Source organism: Vitis riparia, chromosome 13 (genome assembly GCF_004353265.1).
Source record: "Vitis riparia cultivar Riparia Gloire de Montpellier isolate 1030 chromosome 13, EGFV_Vit.rip_1.0, whole genome shotgun sequence".
Lineage (NCBI taxonomy): Eukaryota > Viridiplantae > Streptophyta > Magnoliopsida > Vitales > Vitaceae > Vitis > Vitis riparia.
In genome coordinates this window covers 4,124,811-4,139,207 of record NC_048443.1, presented here as the reverse complement: position 1 = coordinate 4,139,207, position 14,397 = coordinate 4,124,811, and the positions used below count along the sequence as shown (strand labels likewise).

General features: G+C 34.8%; 1 protein-coding gene across 1 annotated transcript; it reads left to right on the top strand.

Moving 5' to 3' along the window:
- Positions 1 to 11,939: 11,939 nt before the first annotated feature.
- On the top strand, positions 11,940 to 14,088 carry LOC117929355 (sugar transport protein 8-like). The gene is made up of 4 exons (XM_034849643.1): positions 11,940 to 12,057; positions 12,319 to 12,638; positions 12,900 to 13,526; positions 13,633 to 14,088. The coding sequence occupies exons 1-4, from the start codon at positions 11,940 to 11,942 to the stop codon at positions 14,086 to 14,088; spliced, it is 1,521 nt and encodes a 506-aa protein (XP_034705534.1).
- Positions 14,089 to 14,397: the final 309 nt, after the last annotated feature.

Below are 14,397 nucleotides of genomic sequence, written 5' to 3'. Positions count from 1 at the left end.
AAAATTTAAAGTAATTTGAGATTGATAATAAAATTTCCCTTTCAAGGTTAGAAAATGTCTATAAAATCCTTTTATTACATAAATGTTTTCAATTCCTTCCATAAAACTCTTCATTTTTTTTTCTTTTTAAGAAGATGTTTTATAATTTTCTTTTGATTTTCTATGAAATTTCCTTTAATCAAACTGTTTGTTTATTTTCTATGTTTCTTTTCTAAGAATATTGTAGTATGTTGTGATGAAGATATTGGTTGGTCATATTTGAAAAGTAATTTCTGAGAAAATTATTCTCAATATTGTTATCTCCCGCAAAAGGATTCTAAAAGTATATTTTATTTTTACCTTATTTTCTTATTGTTTTTATATGCAATTACCAAATTTTGGAGTAATTTGAGATTGATGATAAAATTTTTCTTAAAAAATGTTAAGAGAAAAATTAGTATGGAAAAGAATTAAAGAACATTTCATAAAAATTATTGATTTTCAGTCATAACTCCAATTGATATTTATTTTTTCTAATTAAAATAATTAATAAAAAAATTGGATATGAAAAATATGTTCAAATAAAAATAATAAAAAATTAAAAACATCGAAGGAAAAGATATTCAATATTTTAAATTTTTTACTGGTATTATTCTTTAGATTAATAAATTATCAAACATCTTTTTTAAAAAAAAAAAAAAGAAAAAAAGAAAAATGAAGAAGAGGAAGAGTTTTATGGAAGGGATTGGAAATTTTTTTGTAATAAATGAATTTTATGGAAATTTCCTAACCTTGAAAGGAAAATTTCATCATCAATCTCAAATTACTCCAAAGTTTGATCAATGCATATAAAAACAACAAGAAAAGAAGACAAAAATAAAACATATTTTTAGAATCCTTTTGAGGGAGATGACAATATTGAGAATAATTTTGTCAAAAATTATTTTCCAAATATAATCAACCAATATCTTCATCACAACATACTATAATATTCTTAGAAAATAAACAAACAGTTTGATTAAAGGAAATTTCATAGAAAATCAAAAGAAAATTATAAAACATCTTCTTAAAAAAAAAAAGTTTTATGGAAGGAAAATTTATATAATAAAAGGATTTTATAGAAATTTTCTAACCTTGAAATGGAAATTTCATCATCAATCTCAAATTACTCTAAATTTTGCTCAACACATATAAAAACAATAAAAAAAGGTAAAAAAAAAAAACATACTTTAAAAATATAAAAAATATGAATAGAACAAGATGAGATATTAACCATAATACCATGTAAAAGAAGAAGAAAAAAAATCAAAATATAAGATTTGATCATTTTTATAATTATAAAAATTATCATTCCTATTTAAAATTTTAAAATCAATTCATTTACATTAATAAATAAAAATAAAAATAAAATTAATTTCTCATTGTTAATTCCAACATTCCAAACCAACTCCAATATTATATGGAAACTATTTCATTTTTACTTTTGTGGGAGATGATAATATTGAGAATAATTTTCTATAAAATTATTTTTGAAATATCATCGATACATATCCTCATCACAATATGCTATAATATTCCTAAAAAACAAACAGAAAGTCCCATTAAAGGAAATTTCTTGTAAGATCAAAAGAAAATTTCATACTGTAAAATGTTTATCCCTCATTCTGAGTGTGAAATATATTTAAAAATAATTCATTTATCTTATTTTCATTCATTTTGGGGTTTATGAACTTAACAATGAAACATAAGATATTGTGAAATGTTAAACCTAATTTTTACTTTCCTACAATTCAATAAAAAAAAAAAAACTATTTATACAATCCACATTACAGATATATCAAATCAATGAATGTAAATCAATTGTGCTAATAAAGATTTTGGTATTAATAAAAAAAAATGATAAATCTAAGAGATTCTGGGTTACCTAAGAGTCCACGAAGTAGAGAAGAGCAGTTGTGTGTAACTATGGGTGTGAGAAGAGACAGAAGAAAAGTATTGTTAGGGTTATGAAATGAGATTTTTTTTGGATTGTGGGCATGTGGAAACAATGAGTTTTTTTATATACTATCATTATTCTCAAAGTGGGCCCATTAAATTATAATATTTTAATTTTTATTTTATATGGTGTCACATTTCAAAAACTAACACTGTAAACTTAAAATTAATATCATCTATCCTAATTGAAAATTTTTACATGATGTGTCACCTTTATGAATTTTAAGTCATATGGTGTCATTGTTTTAAAAGTGACACCATAAATTACTTTTGTAGTAGTGCGGGGGTACAAATTTAAAAAAAAGAATCAAATTTCTTCAAGAATACACACGTGGGTGATAAAGAAAACGTTAAGAAAGAGGGAGAGATTGGGCTAGGAAAAAGACATTAGAGAGTTGTGAGAAAGAAAGAAGAAAGAAAGAAAAAAATAAAGAAAAAGAAAAAGGAAACAAAAAGAAAAATCAAGGAGAGGGTGTTTGAAGGAGAAAAAAGAAGGGTTGGCTATTTTATCAACTAGAAGAAGGGATGCACCTTACTTAAAGACTAGTCAACACGATTTCGGAGGAGTTGTTACAAGTATGGTTGTCGTAAGTTTCTAGTTCATTTTGATTGCCATGCATTCCTTCTCATTTTTTTATTTTTATTTTTTGCTAATCTTTTGATTTTGTTTGTTATTTGGTGTGGACATTAAGGGTCACAGGAAGGTTTGGCTAAAACTGGTTGTTTGCATGTGTTCTCTGTTTTTGGTCTTCCTTCTTATTTTGATATCTTTGAATTTGATGCACAAGAATCACGCTTTTGCCCATTGTTTCTTTCATTTGTTTTTGGCCATTTGATTAAAACATAAAAAGGGACCTGATTCAGTAGTTTGTTTGCTTGCTTAGCACTTCTTAGGTTACACTTTGTTTTCTATTTTCTGTTTTTGTTTTTCTCTCTCTATTCGTGGAGGCCATGGGGTAAGAATTTAAAATCCATTAGGGGGGATCATGTTATTGCATGGAGTTCGAGGAGACTTAGGGATGTTGGAGAATTTGAGATGGGAGAGGACATCTTTTGGTGAGCATTTTTTTTGGAGACGAATAACATTGAGACTTTAGGGAAAAGGGGCTACCAAATAATGAAAGACACGACTTGAGGACTTTGGAGATTAAAATGACTCTCTATATGATGGCATGGAAGGAAGAAAGGGAGGATCTTAAGGTTTTGACTAATTGCTGCGTGGAGGTACTTGAGAAGAGAACCAGATTATTGTTGGGCTTTGTGGAGCCTAGTTTTGTTTGATCCGGTTTGACGACCCGACCCGAATAATATTGCATGGCTTTTTAATGGGAGATTTATTGAGGCCTGTTGGGCCTATTTAGCCCATTGTGGAACCACCTTTTGTAATTAGGGTTTTTTAGTGTGGTGGGTTACCATGTTATATATATAGGGAAAAATATTGTAGTCGTCAAGGTTGTACTCTGAATTCTTCCCTGATAATAGTGATATCCCTGCAACTCCGTGGATGTAGGCAAATTGCCGAACCACGTAAATACTGTCTTGTGCGTGTGATTATCTTTTCTTTGGCGTGTGTTTTCTTTAATTTTGTTTCTCACGGGTTGGGAATTCGGTTTAATTCCCTACAACTGGTATCAGAGCCTAGGGTTAGGTTTGAGTGGGAGCAATGGCAGAGGAAGCAGGAAAGGCGTCTGGAATAGAAAAGTTTGATGGCACAGACTTTGCGTATTGGAGGATGCAGATTGAAGATTATCTCTATGGGAGGAAATTGCATCTACCTCTTTTGGGGACAAAACCTGAGAGTATGAAGGCTGAGGAATGGGCGCTTCTTGACAGACAGGTTCTAGGAGTTATTAGGTTAACTCTGTCTAGGTCTGTTGCACATAATGTTGTTAAGGAGAAGACCACAGCAGATTTGATGAAGGCTTTGTCCGGTATGTATGAAAAGCCGTCCGCAAACAATAAGGTGCATCTGATGAAGAAATTGTTTAATTTGAAGATGGCAGAGAATGCATCAGTAGCACAACATCTGAATGAATTTAATACAATCACAAATCAATTGTCGTCTGTAGAAATTGATTTTGATGATGAGATTCGTGCTCTGATCGTCTTGGCTTCTTTGCCAAACAGTTGGGAGGCAATGAGGATGGCAGTAAGCAATTCTACGGGAAAGGAAAAGCTCAAGTACAATGATATACGAGATTTAATTCTGGCTGAGGAGATTCGCCGAAGAGATGCAGGTGAAACCTCAGGATCTGGTTCTGCCCTAAACCTTGAGACAAGAGGTAGAGGTAATAACAGAAATTCAAATCAGGGTAGATCAAATTCCAGAAATTCTAATCGGAACAGAAGCAAATCTAGATCAGGCCAACAAGTACAATGCTGGAATTGTGGGAAAACAGGTCACTTTAAAAGGCAATGCAAAAGCCCTAAGAAGAAGAATGAAGATGATTCTGCTAATGCTGTAACAGAAGAGGTACAAGATGCATTACTTCTTGCAGTAGACAGTCCACTTGATGATTGGGTTTTGGATTCAGGAGCTTCGTTTCATACCACTCCACACCGAGAAATCATACAGAATTATGTTGCAGGTGATTTTGGTAAGGTGTATTTGGCTGATGGTTCAGCCTTGGATGTTGTGGGTCTGGGAGACGTCCGGATATCTTTGCCCAATGGGTCTGTTTGGTTACTGGAGAAGGTTCGACATATTCCTGACCTGAGGAGGAATCTGATTTCTGTTGGACAACTTGATGATGAAGGACATGCAATACTATTTGTTGGTGGTACTTGGAAGGTTACAAAGGGAGCTAGGGTATTGGCTCGCGGAAAGAAGACTGGTACTCTGTATATGACCTCATGTCCAAGAGACACAATTGCAGTTGCTGATGCAAGTACTGATACAAGCCTATGGCACCGCAGACTTGGTCACATGAGTGAGAAAGGGATGAAGATGTTGCTGTCAAAAGGAAAACTACCAGAATTGAAGTCCATTGATTTTGACATGTGTGAAAGTTGCATCTTAGGAAAGCAAAAAAAGGTGAGCTTCTTGAAAACTGGCAGGACATCGAAGGCTGAAAAATTGGAACTAGTACACACTGATTTGTGGGGGCCTTCTCCGGTTGCATCCCTAGGAGGTTCAAGGTACTACATCACTTTTATTGATGACTCAAGTAGAAAGGTATGGGTTTATTTTCTGAAAAATAAATCTGATGTATTTGAAACTTTTAAGAAGTGGAAGGCCATGGTTGAGACAGAAACAGGTTTGAAAGTAAAATGTTTGAGGTCAAATAATGGAGGAGAGTACATAGATGGAGGGTTCAGTGAGTATTGTGCTGCACAGGGAATTAGGATGGAGAAGACCATTCCTGGGACACCACAGCAGAATGGTGTGGCTGAGCGCATGAATAGAACTCTCAATGAGCGTGCTAGAAGTATGAGGTTGCATGCTGGACTACCAAAAACTTTTTGGGCTGATGCTGTTAGCACTGCAGCTTACCTGATAAACCGAGGACCATCAGTTCCCATGGAGTTCAGACTTCCTGAGGAGGTTTGGAGCGGTAAAGAGGTGAAGTTTTCACATTTAAAAGTTTTTGGTTGTGTTTCTTATGTTCATATTGATTCTGATGCTCGTAGCAAACTTGATGCAAAGTCAAAAATATGTTTTTTCATTGGCTATGGTGATGAGAAATTTGGCTATAGGTTTTGGGATGAACAAAACAGGAAAATCATCAGAAGTAGAAATGTGATATTTAATGAACAGGTTATGTACAAGGACAGGTCAACTGTAGTGTCAGATGTTACAGAGATAGATCAAAAGAAATCTAAGTTTGTCAACTTAGATGAATTGACTGAAAGTACTGTCCAGAAGGGGGGTGAAGAAGATAAGGAGAATGTAAATTCACAGGTAGATCTGAGTACACCTGTAGTTGAAGTTCGCAGATCTTCCAGGAACATTAGACCTCCGCAGCGTTATTCACCTGTTTTAAATTATCTCCTGTTGACTGATGGCGGTGAGCCAGAGTGTTATGATGAAGCCTTGCAAGATGAGAATTCAAGCAAGTGGGAGTTAGCCATGAAGGATGAGATGGATTCTTGTTAGGGAATCAGACATGGGAATTGACTGAATTGCCAGTAGGAAAGAAGGCTTTGCACAACAAGTGGGTATACAGAATAAAGAATGAGCATGATGGTAGTAAACGTTACAAGGCCAGATTAGTTGTTAAAGGGTTCCAGCAGAAGGAGGGCATTGACTACACAGAGATATTTTCTCCAGTTGTGAAAATGTCAACAATCAGACTTGTACTAGGAATGGTGGCTGCAGAAAACTTACATCTTGAGCAGTTAGATGTGAAGACAGCATTCCTTCATGGTGACTTGGAGGAAGACCTTTACATGATTCAGCCAAAAGGGTTCATTGTTCAGGGACAAGAGAATCTAGTCTGCAAACTGAGAAAAAGCTTGTATGGCCTTAAACAAGCTCCTAGACAGTGGTACAAGAAGTTTGACAGTTTTATGCATAGAATTGAGTTCAAGAGATGTGAAGCTGATCACTGTTGCTATGTTAAGTCTTTTGACAATTCTTACATCATATTACTGTTGTATGTGGATGATATGCTTATTGCAGGGTCTGACATTGAGAAGATTAATAATCTGAAGAAGCAATTGTCCAAACAATTTGCAATGAAGGATTTGGGAGCTGCAAAGCAAATCCTTGGTATGAGAATCATTAGAGATAAGGCTAATGGTACATTGAAGTTTCACAATCAGAGTATGTGAAGAAAGTTCTCAGCAGGTTCAACATGAATGAAGCTAAACCAGTGAGCACACCCTTGGGGAGCCATTTCAAACTAAGCAAAGAACAGTCACCGAAGACAGAAGAAGAAAGGGACCATATGAGCAAGGTGCCCTATGCCTCAGCTATTGGTAGCTTGATGTATGCTATGGTGTGTACAAGGCCAGACATTGCACATGCAGTGGGAGTTGTGAGCAGATTCATGAGTAGGCCTGGAAAGCAGCATTGGGAGGCAGTCAAGTGGATTCTAAGATATCTGAAGGGTTCATTAGATACATGTCTTTGCTTCACAGGTGCAAGTTTGAAATTGCAGGGTTATGTAGATGCTGATTTTGCTGGTGATATTGATAGTAGAAAGAGTACTACTGGGTTTGTTTTTACTCTAGGTGGTACAGCTATATCATGGACTTCAAATCTACAGAAGATTGTTACTTTGTCTACTACAGAAGCTGAGTATGTTGCAGCAACTGAAGCTGGAAAGGAGATGATTTGGCTACATGGTTTCTTAGATGAATTGGGTAAGAAGCAGGAGATGGGCATTCTACACAGTGACAGTCAGAGTGCAATTTTTCTTGCCAAAAATTCGGCTTTTCATTCAAAGTCGAAACATATACAAACAAAATACCACTTTATCCGTTATCTTGTTGAGGATAAACTGGTAATACTTGAGAAGATTTGTGGATCTAAGAACCCTGTAGACATGTTGACTAAGGGTGTCACTATTGAGAAGTTGAAGCTGTGCGCAGCTTCAATTGGTCTTCTAGCTTGAGGACAGGAGGATGAGTTGTAGGGATGAGGGATGTTTCTTGGAGGATAGCGGTTTGATGTTGGTGATTGGACTAGTCTCCAAGTGGGAGATTTGTTGGGCTTTGTGGAGCCTAGTTTTGTTTGATCCGGTTTGACGACCCGACCCGAATAATATTGCATGGCTTTTTAATGGGAGATTTATTGAGGCCTGTTGGGCCTATTTAGCCCATTGTGGAACCACCTTTTGTAATTAGGGTTTTTTAGTGTGGTGGGTTACCATGTTATATATATAGGGAAAAAATATTGTAGTCGTCAAGGTTGTACTCTGAATTCTTCCCTGATAATAGTGATATCCCTGCAACTCCGTGGATGTAGGCAAATTGCCGAACCACGTAAATACTGTCTTGTGCGTGTGATTATCTTTTCTTTGGCGTGTGTTTTCTTTAATTTTGTTTCTCACGGGTTGGGAATTCGGTTTAATTCCCTACAATTATTGTTAGAAACTTCTAGAACACACCATTAGTAGCCATTTTTTCCACATGAAGAAGAAAACTCATTGTTGAATTGCAGGTTGTTAATGGGGGCTTGAAAGGTTTAATTTAAATGCAAGTTGTTGGCCATGGAGATGAGATGAACTTGTGGCATTAACAATTCAAATATGGTGGCTGCATCATGAAGGATATATGATTGAATAAAGTGAATGCAATATTGAACTTTTGTGGCTGAAAATTTATGGTGAATGAAGTTTAAAGATTGCTGAATTTTATTGGCTACAAGTAAGGAATTTCCTGATGGAGGCACGACTATGGATGGAGAAAATATATATATTTTTTTATTCACTGAAAGTGGAGTTCGATTCTTTCAATTGTGCTTGCTGAATTTTTTATCGTTGTTAGTGGATTCTTGGAGGCAGAATTTCGGTGGAAAATTAAGGGGAAATTGTGGCTCCATAAATGAAGATTCTTGTGGATGAAAATTAAGAAAGTTGTGGTTGCATAATGGAGAATTCTTGTAATTGTTTAAAGTGGATATAATATGGGAAGTTTAATGGATGAAAGTGGCCGCCATCCAATGGTTCTCTGGTGGCTGAATTTTTTATTGCAAAATCAATAGAAATGCAGCCATGAATTGAGACTACAAGTGGATTATGGCTGCATGCATGCGTCCATGATTCCATAGCTGAAAATTCAGTGTGGTTCAAGTGGAATTGTGGCTGCATGTGTGCGTAATTCTATGGCTGAAAGTTATTTATAATTCAAGAGGAAAAGTGGTTATATATGTGTATAATCTAGTTGTTGAAATTTAAAGTGAGTTAATCGATGCACATGGCTTGAGTTTGGCAACGTGAAGACAACATCAATTTCAAAAAAATTTGAGGTAAGTTTCAAAAGTTGTTAAATTTTAATTTTAGTTTTTAGATTCATCCTATTTGACTTATGTGTGGCTTTAGTATTTTATTTGATTAATTTATTTGATTCCATGTCATTATCATTGATTCCATGTTATATTGTCCAGATATTGAGTTTGTTCACGTTGATTCTTAATTGGTCCAATTTTAGATCATATTTTTTCTAGAGTTTACTAGTTTTAGTGAACTCATGTTATCATATTCATATTTTTTTTAAGCTTATTAACTTTAGTTTTGATTCATCATATTTAGTGTTTTTTTTTTTTTTTTAATTTTGTTGCTTAATTTTGTTAACCTGATGTTAATATTTTCATGTTCTAAGTTCGTTTGGTTTTGGATCCATTGTATTTGGTTTGCATGTTTACTAGAATTTTAATTGATTAGTTTAGATGATCTCATGTTATTACTTTCACGTTCTAGGCTTGTTAACTTTAATTTACTATTTATCATATTTCAGTTTACAGTTTTTTGGGTTTTCGTAAATTAATCTAATAGATCCCATGATACTAAGTCTATTTGTTCCTATCTTAGTTTACTTGCTTTTGGAATTTTGGTTATTTTTTTGATTGATCCCATGATATTTAATTTGTAGTTTGAGTTAAAAAAAAATAATTGTTTTGAATCGAATCTTATTTATATGTTTTAACATTTTCTTGATTCAATAATTCAAATAGAATATTTGTTTGAGTTCTAATCCTTTTAAAATTATCTAATTGGTTTTTTTGGATTGAGTAAAAATCATTTTTTCTTTTTGTAAAAATAAATTTCCTTCCATCATCAATGAGACTCCTTGATTTCAAATGAAAGGTAGCAAAAAAGGTGATCCAAGTTGATTTTCTCTTGTTCTCAAAACCATTTGAAGTTATAAATAAAAAAATGTCTATTTTGTATCAATGTTTTGGATTTATTGATTCACATGGTTCCTTTTGCTTTCCTAAAATCATTTTTCAAAGGAATTTAGATCATTTAAAAACTTTTAAAGAAATCCATTCTAGATTTTTAGGACAAAGATCTCATTTTCTTTTTAAAATATGCAACTTAGTTTTATCCAAGTTGTACTCTTTTTTCTTGGTTTTCCAAAAACTTTTTTTTTTCTTAACATTTGTTTGAACTTGTGGTCCCAAGCTAATGAGAATACACAAGTTAAATTTATGGATATTGAATGGGGACTTGATGGAACCCAAACATAAAAGAATCTTTGCAGAACTCATCTTTGCTGCCACTTTTGCTATTTGTTGTAATCATAACCGTTAATTTTCTCTAGAAATTATTTACAAGATGTATGTGATAATTAATGATTCTATGTACTCTAATCATTTTTGCTATGCTATTTAGACACCAAGCATGCTAGGATTTATTTCTTTAATTATTTATTACTATAATTTTTATCTAATCCTCCATGTCTTATGGAAGCGCATTATAAGTTATCAATTTTATTCAGGTACACTTCTTACCTTCACATCTTAATTCCATAAATTATGTTTTGCTTTATGTACGATCAAAGTGATTTTTTATTAGATCATATGTCATTATCATTGATTCCATAAATTATGTTTTGCTTTATGTACGATCATTATGTATTACTTTGAATGTGATTGTCAACATGTTTAACATATCTTTTTTTTTTTTATTGTTTGTTTGACTTGCCATATATGATTAGGAGACTAGGGTAAAATACAAGTTTCGTGTCTTATTTTTTTAACTAACCATTGATGTCTTTTGATAGCGCTTAAGTTGCGTTTTAGGTACTCATACTATTATTTCTTTATGATTGTGCTTTGTATTCTTGTTTGACATGATAGTGATAGTAGAATTTTGAAATCACCTTAGGCCATCTAAGTATCCATGATCAACTTACTAATTGCCAGATTTCCCCCAACTAAGGTTGAAGAGACCTCGTTAGGGCATACAGAGGTGCTATTTCTTTGAAGGTACCTTTCTAATAAGTAACCTGATCCTCAGACCAAGACCTAGGTTTTTCATAGACAAGTTTTCCAAAAATCTGGGGTCATTTTAGGGGTTTTATTCTTACTTGATTTCCTTTTTAAAAATAAATAAAAGTAAGTGGTGACTTCAAGTTTTTACAAAAATAATTTTTTTAACCGTAATAATAAGTAGGTCTCGCCAATCTAGTGGGGACGCTCATAGAAAATGCAAGTCCACACTTACACTCGCACAAATTTTGATGAAGAGTTGAAGGCACATACATAGTTTGGAAATGAAAATCGATTATTGGAAGATGAATACAGTGGATAAAAAGGAGTCAATGGTCCTAGTTTTCTTGAAAAGCCTTTTCAATAATTTCAATTATGGTTTTTACAAGTGGGAAATTAGAACGAATCTTAGAAATTGCAAGTAATGTCATTGAATGGTTTTGTAGAGGATGTGAAGGTAAATGGTATTGGATAAGGTTGATGTTAATTTATGAAAAATGGGTATATATTTTGGTCTAAAAGAAATGTGGATAAACATTTGAGACATTAATAAATCAGTTATTGCCTAACATAAAAATCTAAGTGACCAAAAACAAGAGTTTTGGAGTTTTGAATGTCTAAATTTAGAAAAGATGTTTCTCTAATTTTTTTTTTTTAACTTTATTGATTGTAAGATGTGTAGGATTTTGGTTGTAGAGGGGAAATTTCTTGAAGTAAAATAAGGGGAGTTAAAATTAAAGCATCAACCCATCCAACCTAATATTTTCCACACTCCTTAATTAAATTGCCAACAACCTATTTAAAGAAAAACTACTTTGTAACTTTTATTTTGCCACATAAAGATCTTCAAAATCCCCTCTGGTCCCAACTCACAACTTTCGTGTCAGCATTACCTGTCTTTTAACAATTTTAGAAAAATCTCAAATTAGTGAAATGCTTGACTATAAACTTCACACTTCTGGATTTGTAATCTCGCTCATTCAATTTTCCCACTCTCTTTGTATCTCTTTACCGTGAGGTGAACTTCGTGTCTTTTGGTTTTTCCTTTTATGTTGTGTGATTGAGTTTATTATTGAAAAAGGCAAAGATGACAAAGATCGAAAAGGTTGGTAGCTTTGAATCCAAAATCACCGTTTATGTGGTAGTTTGTTGGGTTCTAGCGGCCTGTGGAGGTCTGATGTTCGGCTACGACATCGGAATTTCAGGTGCAAAATGCTTGCATGTGTTAAGTAATTCATTATTCCGATTTTATTTTATTTTTATGAGCTTTCTCTTCGTAATCTAAGGCGTGCCCTTGAAGATGATGGTATAATCCAATTCCAATCCTTGGACGTTTTTCAATTTGTCAGCATGATCCTACAATGAATAAGTCGTTCAAACCACTGTATGACAGTAGCGATTTTTAAATCATTGAAGACGTAATCCAGCAGCTTACGTTTAAATCATTGTTGTCATTGGTGTGGCAGGTGGAGTGACGGCCATGGATGACTTCCTCATCAAGTTCTTTCCGGCCGTTTATCAAAGAAAGCTTCGTGCGAAGGAAGACAACTACTGCAAGTATGACAATCAATACCTTCAGCTTTTCACATCTTCACTCTATCTCGCTGCTCTCGTTTCCAGCTTTGCTGCCTCAAAGATGTGCTCCAAATTGGGTCGAAAGCCCACGATTTTCGTGGCATCTGCCTTTTTCTTGTGTGGCAGTCTCTTGAGCGCGGCCGCTCAACGAATTTGGATGATCATCCTTGCCAGGGTTCTTCTAGGTGTTGGGGTTGGGTTTGGCAATGAGGTATTAATGTTGCACCAGTTACAACAGTTTTTATCATCATCCTTCTCCTTTCCGCATAAAATCATCAATTTTTCGCGCACTGCTGCTTTAAATTGTCATAACTTTCGAACCATGAGTCGAAATTACGAACTATTTTTTTTGTTGGATTCATATGGTCGAGATTTTTGGTCATCAAGTCCTACGCCTTGCTTTGAAGGTATGAAACACCAGCGTCGACGGCTAATTATAACTAATTACATCAACATCTTGAAAATTTTGTAGGCTGTTCCTCTATTTTTGTCGGAGATTGCACCAGTCCAGCATCGAGGAGCTGTAAACATTCTCTTCCAACTCTTCATTACAATAGGGATTTTGTTCGCAAATTTGGTAAACTATGGCGCGTCCAAGATTCATCCATGGGGATGGAGACTGTCTTTAGGCCTTGCATCCCTTCCGGCTGCCTTCCTATTTGTAGGCTCTGTGGTCATCATTGAAACACCGGCGAGCCGGGTCGAGCGTAATCAAGAATCTCAAGGGCTATCGACGCTTAAGAAGATAAGGGGAGTAGAAGATGTTGATGCGGAGTTTGAACAGATTAAAATGGCTTGCGAGGCAGCACGAGAGGTCAAGGATCCATTCAAGAGACTCATGAAGCGCTCTAGCATGCCCCCACTAATCATTGGCGTTATGATGCAAGTGTTTCAGCAGTTTACGGGGATCAATGCTATCATGTTTTATGCACCGGTTTTGTTTCAGACCGTCGGGTTTAAGAATGACGCATCTTTGTTGTCCTCTGTCATCACCGGACTTGTGAATGTTTTCAGCACGTTGGTCTCGATCTATGGTGTTGACAGGGTTGGGAGGAGGAAACTGCTTCTCCAAGCTTGCGTCCAGATGTTCATAAGCCAGGTGATGTATTGAATTGGCATAACCCTGCTTTTTCTTAACTTTTTTCAAGTAGCCTGTGCACATATTGGTATTGATCATGGATCGTTTGCAATGCTATATGATGCAGACTGCCATTGGAGCAATCCTACTTGTTCATTTGAAAGGTTCGAACTCTCTGGACGAAGGTCTAGCAGGGCTTGTGGTGGTGCTAGTGTGTTTGTTTGTTATGTCCTTTGCATGGTCATGGGGTCCTCTTGGTTGGTTGATACCCAGTGAAACTTTTCCTCTGGAGATAAGAACTTCCGGGTTTGCATGTGCAGTGAGCTCCAACATGCTCTTCACCTTCATCATTGCTCAGGCATTCTTGTCGATGATGTGCCACATGCGTGCCTTCATATTTTTCTTCTTTGCTGCTTGGATAGTGGCCATGGGGTTGTTCGTGTTATTCCTGTTGCCCGAGACAAAGAATGTGCCGATTGATGCCATGGTTGAGAGGGTGTGGAAGCAGCACCCGGTCTGGAAGAGATTCATGGATGATTATGATGGTAAAGAAGACGTAAAAAATGTTGGGATGATCATATGATGATTGCACAAAAAAATATTTTCTTTTTCGCCACAAATGTGGGAGGATCAACTACTCCAAATGAAAGTTTTTGTTCTCATGCATGGGTAGAGCCCTTTATCAATCTGAATGTAAATGATTGTATATACAGAACCATCACCACTACAAAAATAATGTATTGTGTCATTATTTATGATGTCACTTTTAAAATAATGATATCATATGACTTAAAATCCATAAAGGTGAGACATCATATAAAAGTTTTCTATTAGGATAGGTGATGTTAATTTTAAGTTTATAGTGTCAGTTTTCAAAAAGTGATACCATATA

Bases quoted from the DNA above. Each gene is read 5' to 3' on its own strand.
- LOC117929355 (XM_034849643.1), top strand. From the start codon at position 11,940: ATGACAAAGATCGAAAAGGTTGGTAGCTTTGAATCCAAAATCACCGTT. The intron at 12,639-12,899 runs GTATTAATGTTG...AAAATTTTGTAG, and splicing joins GGGTTGGGTTTGGCAATGAG to GCTGTTCCTCTATTTTTGTC. The intron at 13,527-13,632 runs GTGATGTATTGA...TATATGATGCAG, and splicing joins TCCAGATGTTCATAAGCCAG to ACTGCCATTGGAGCAATCCT.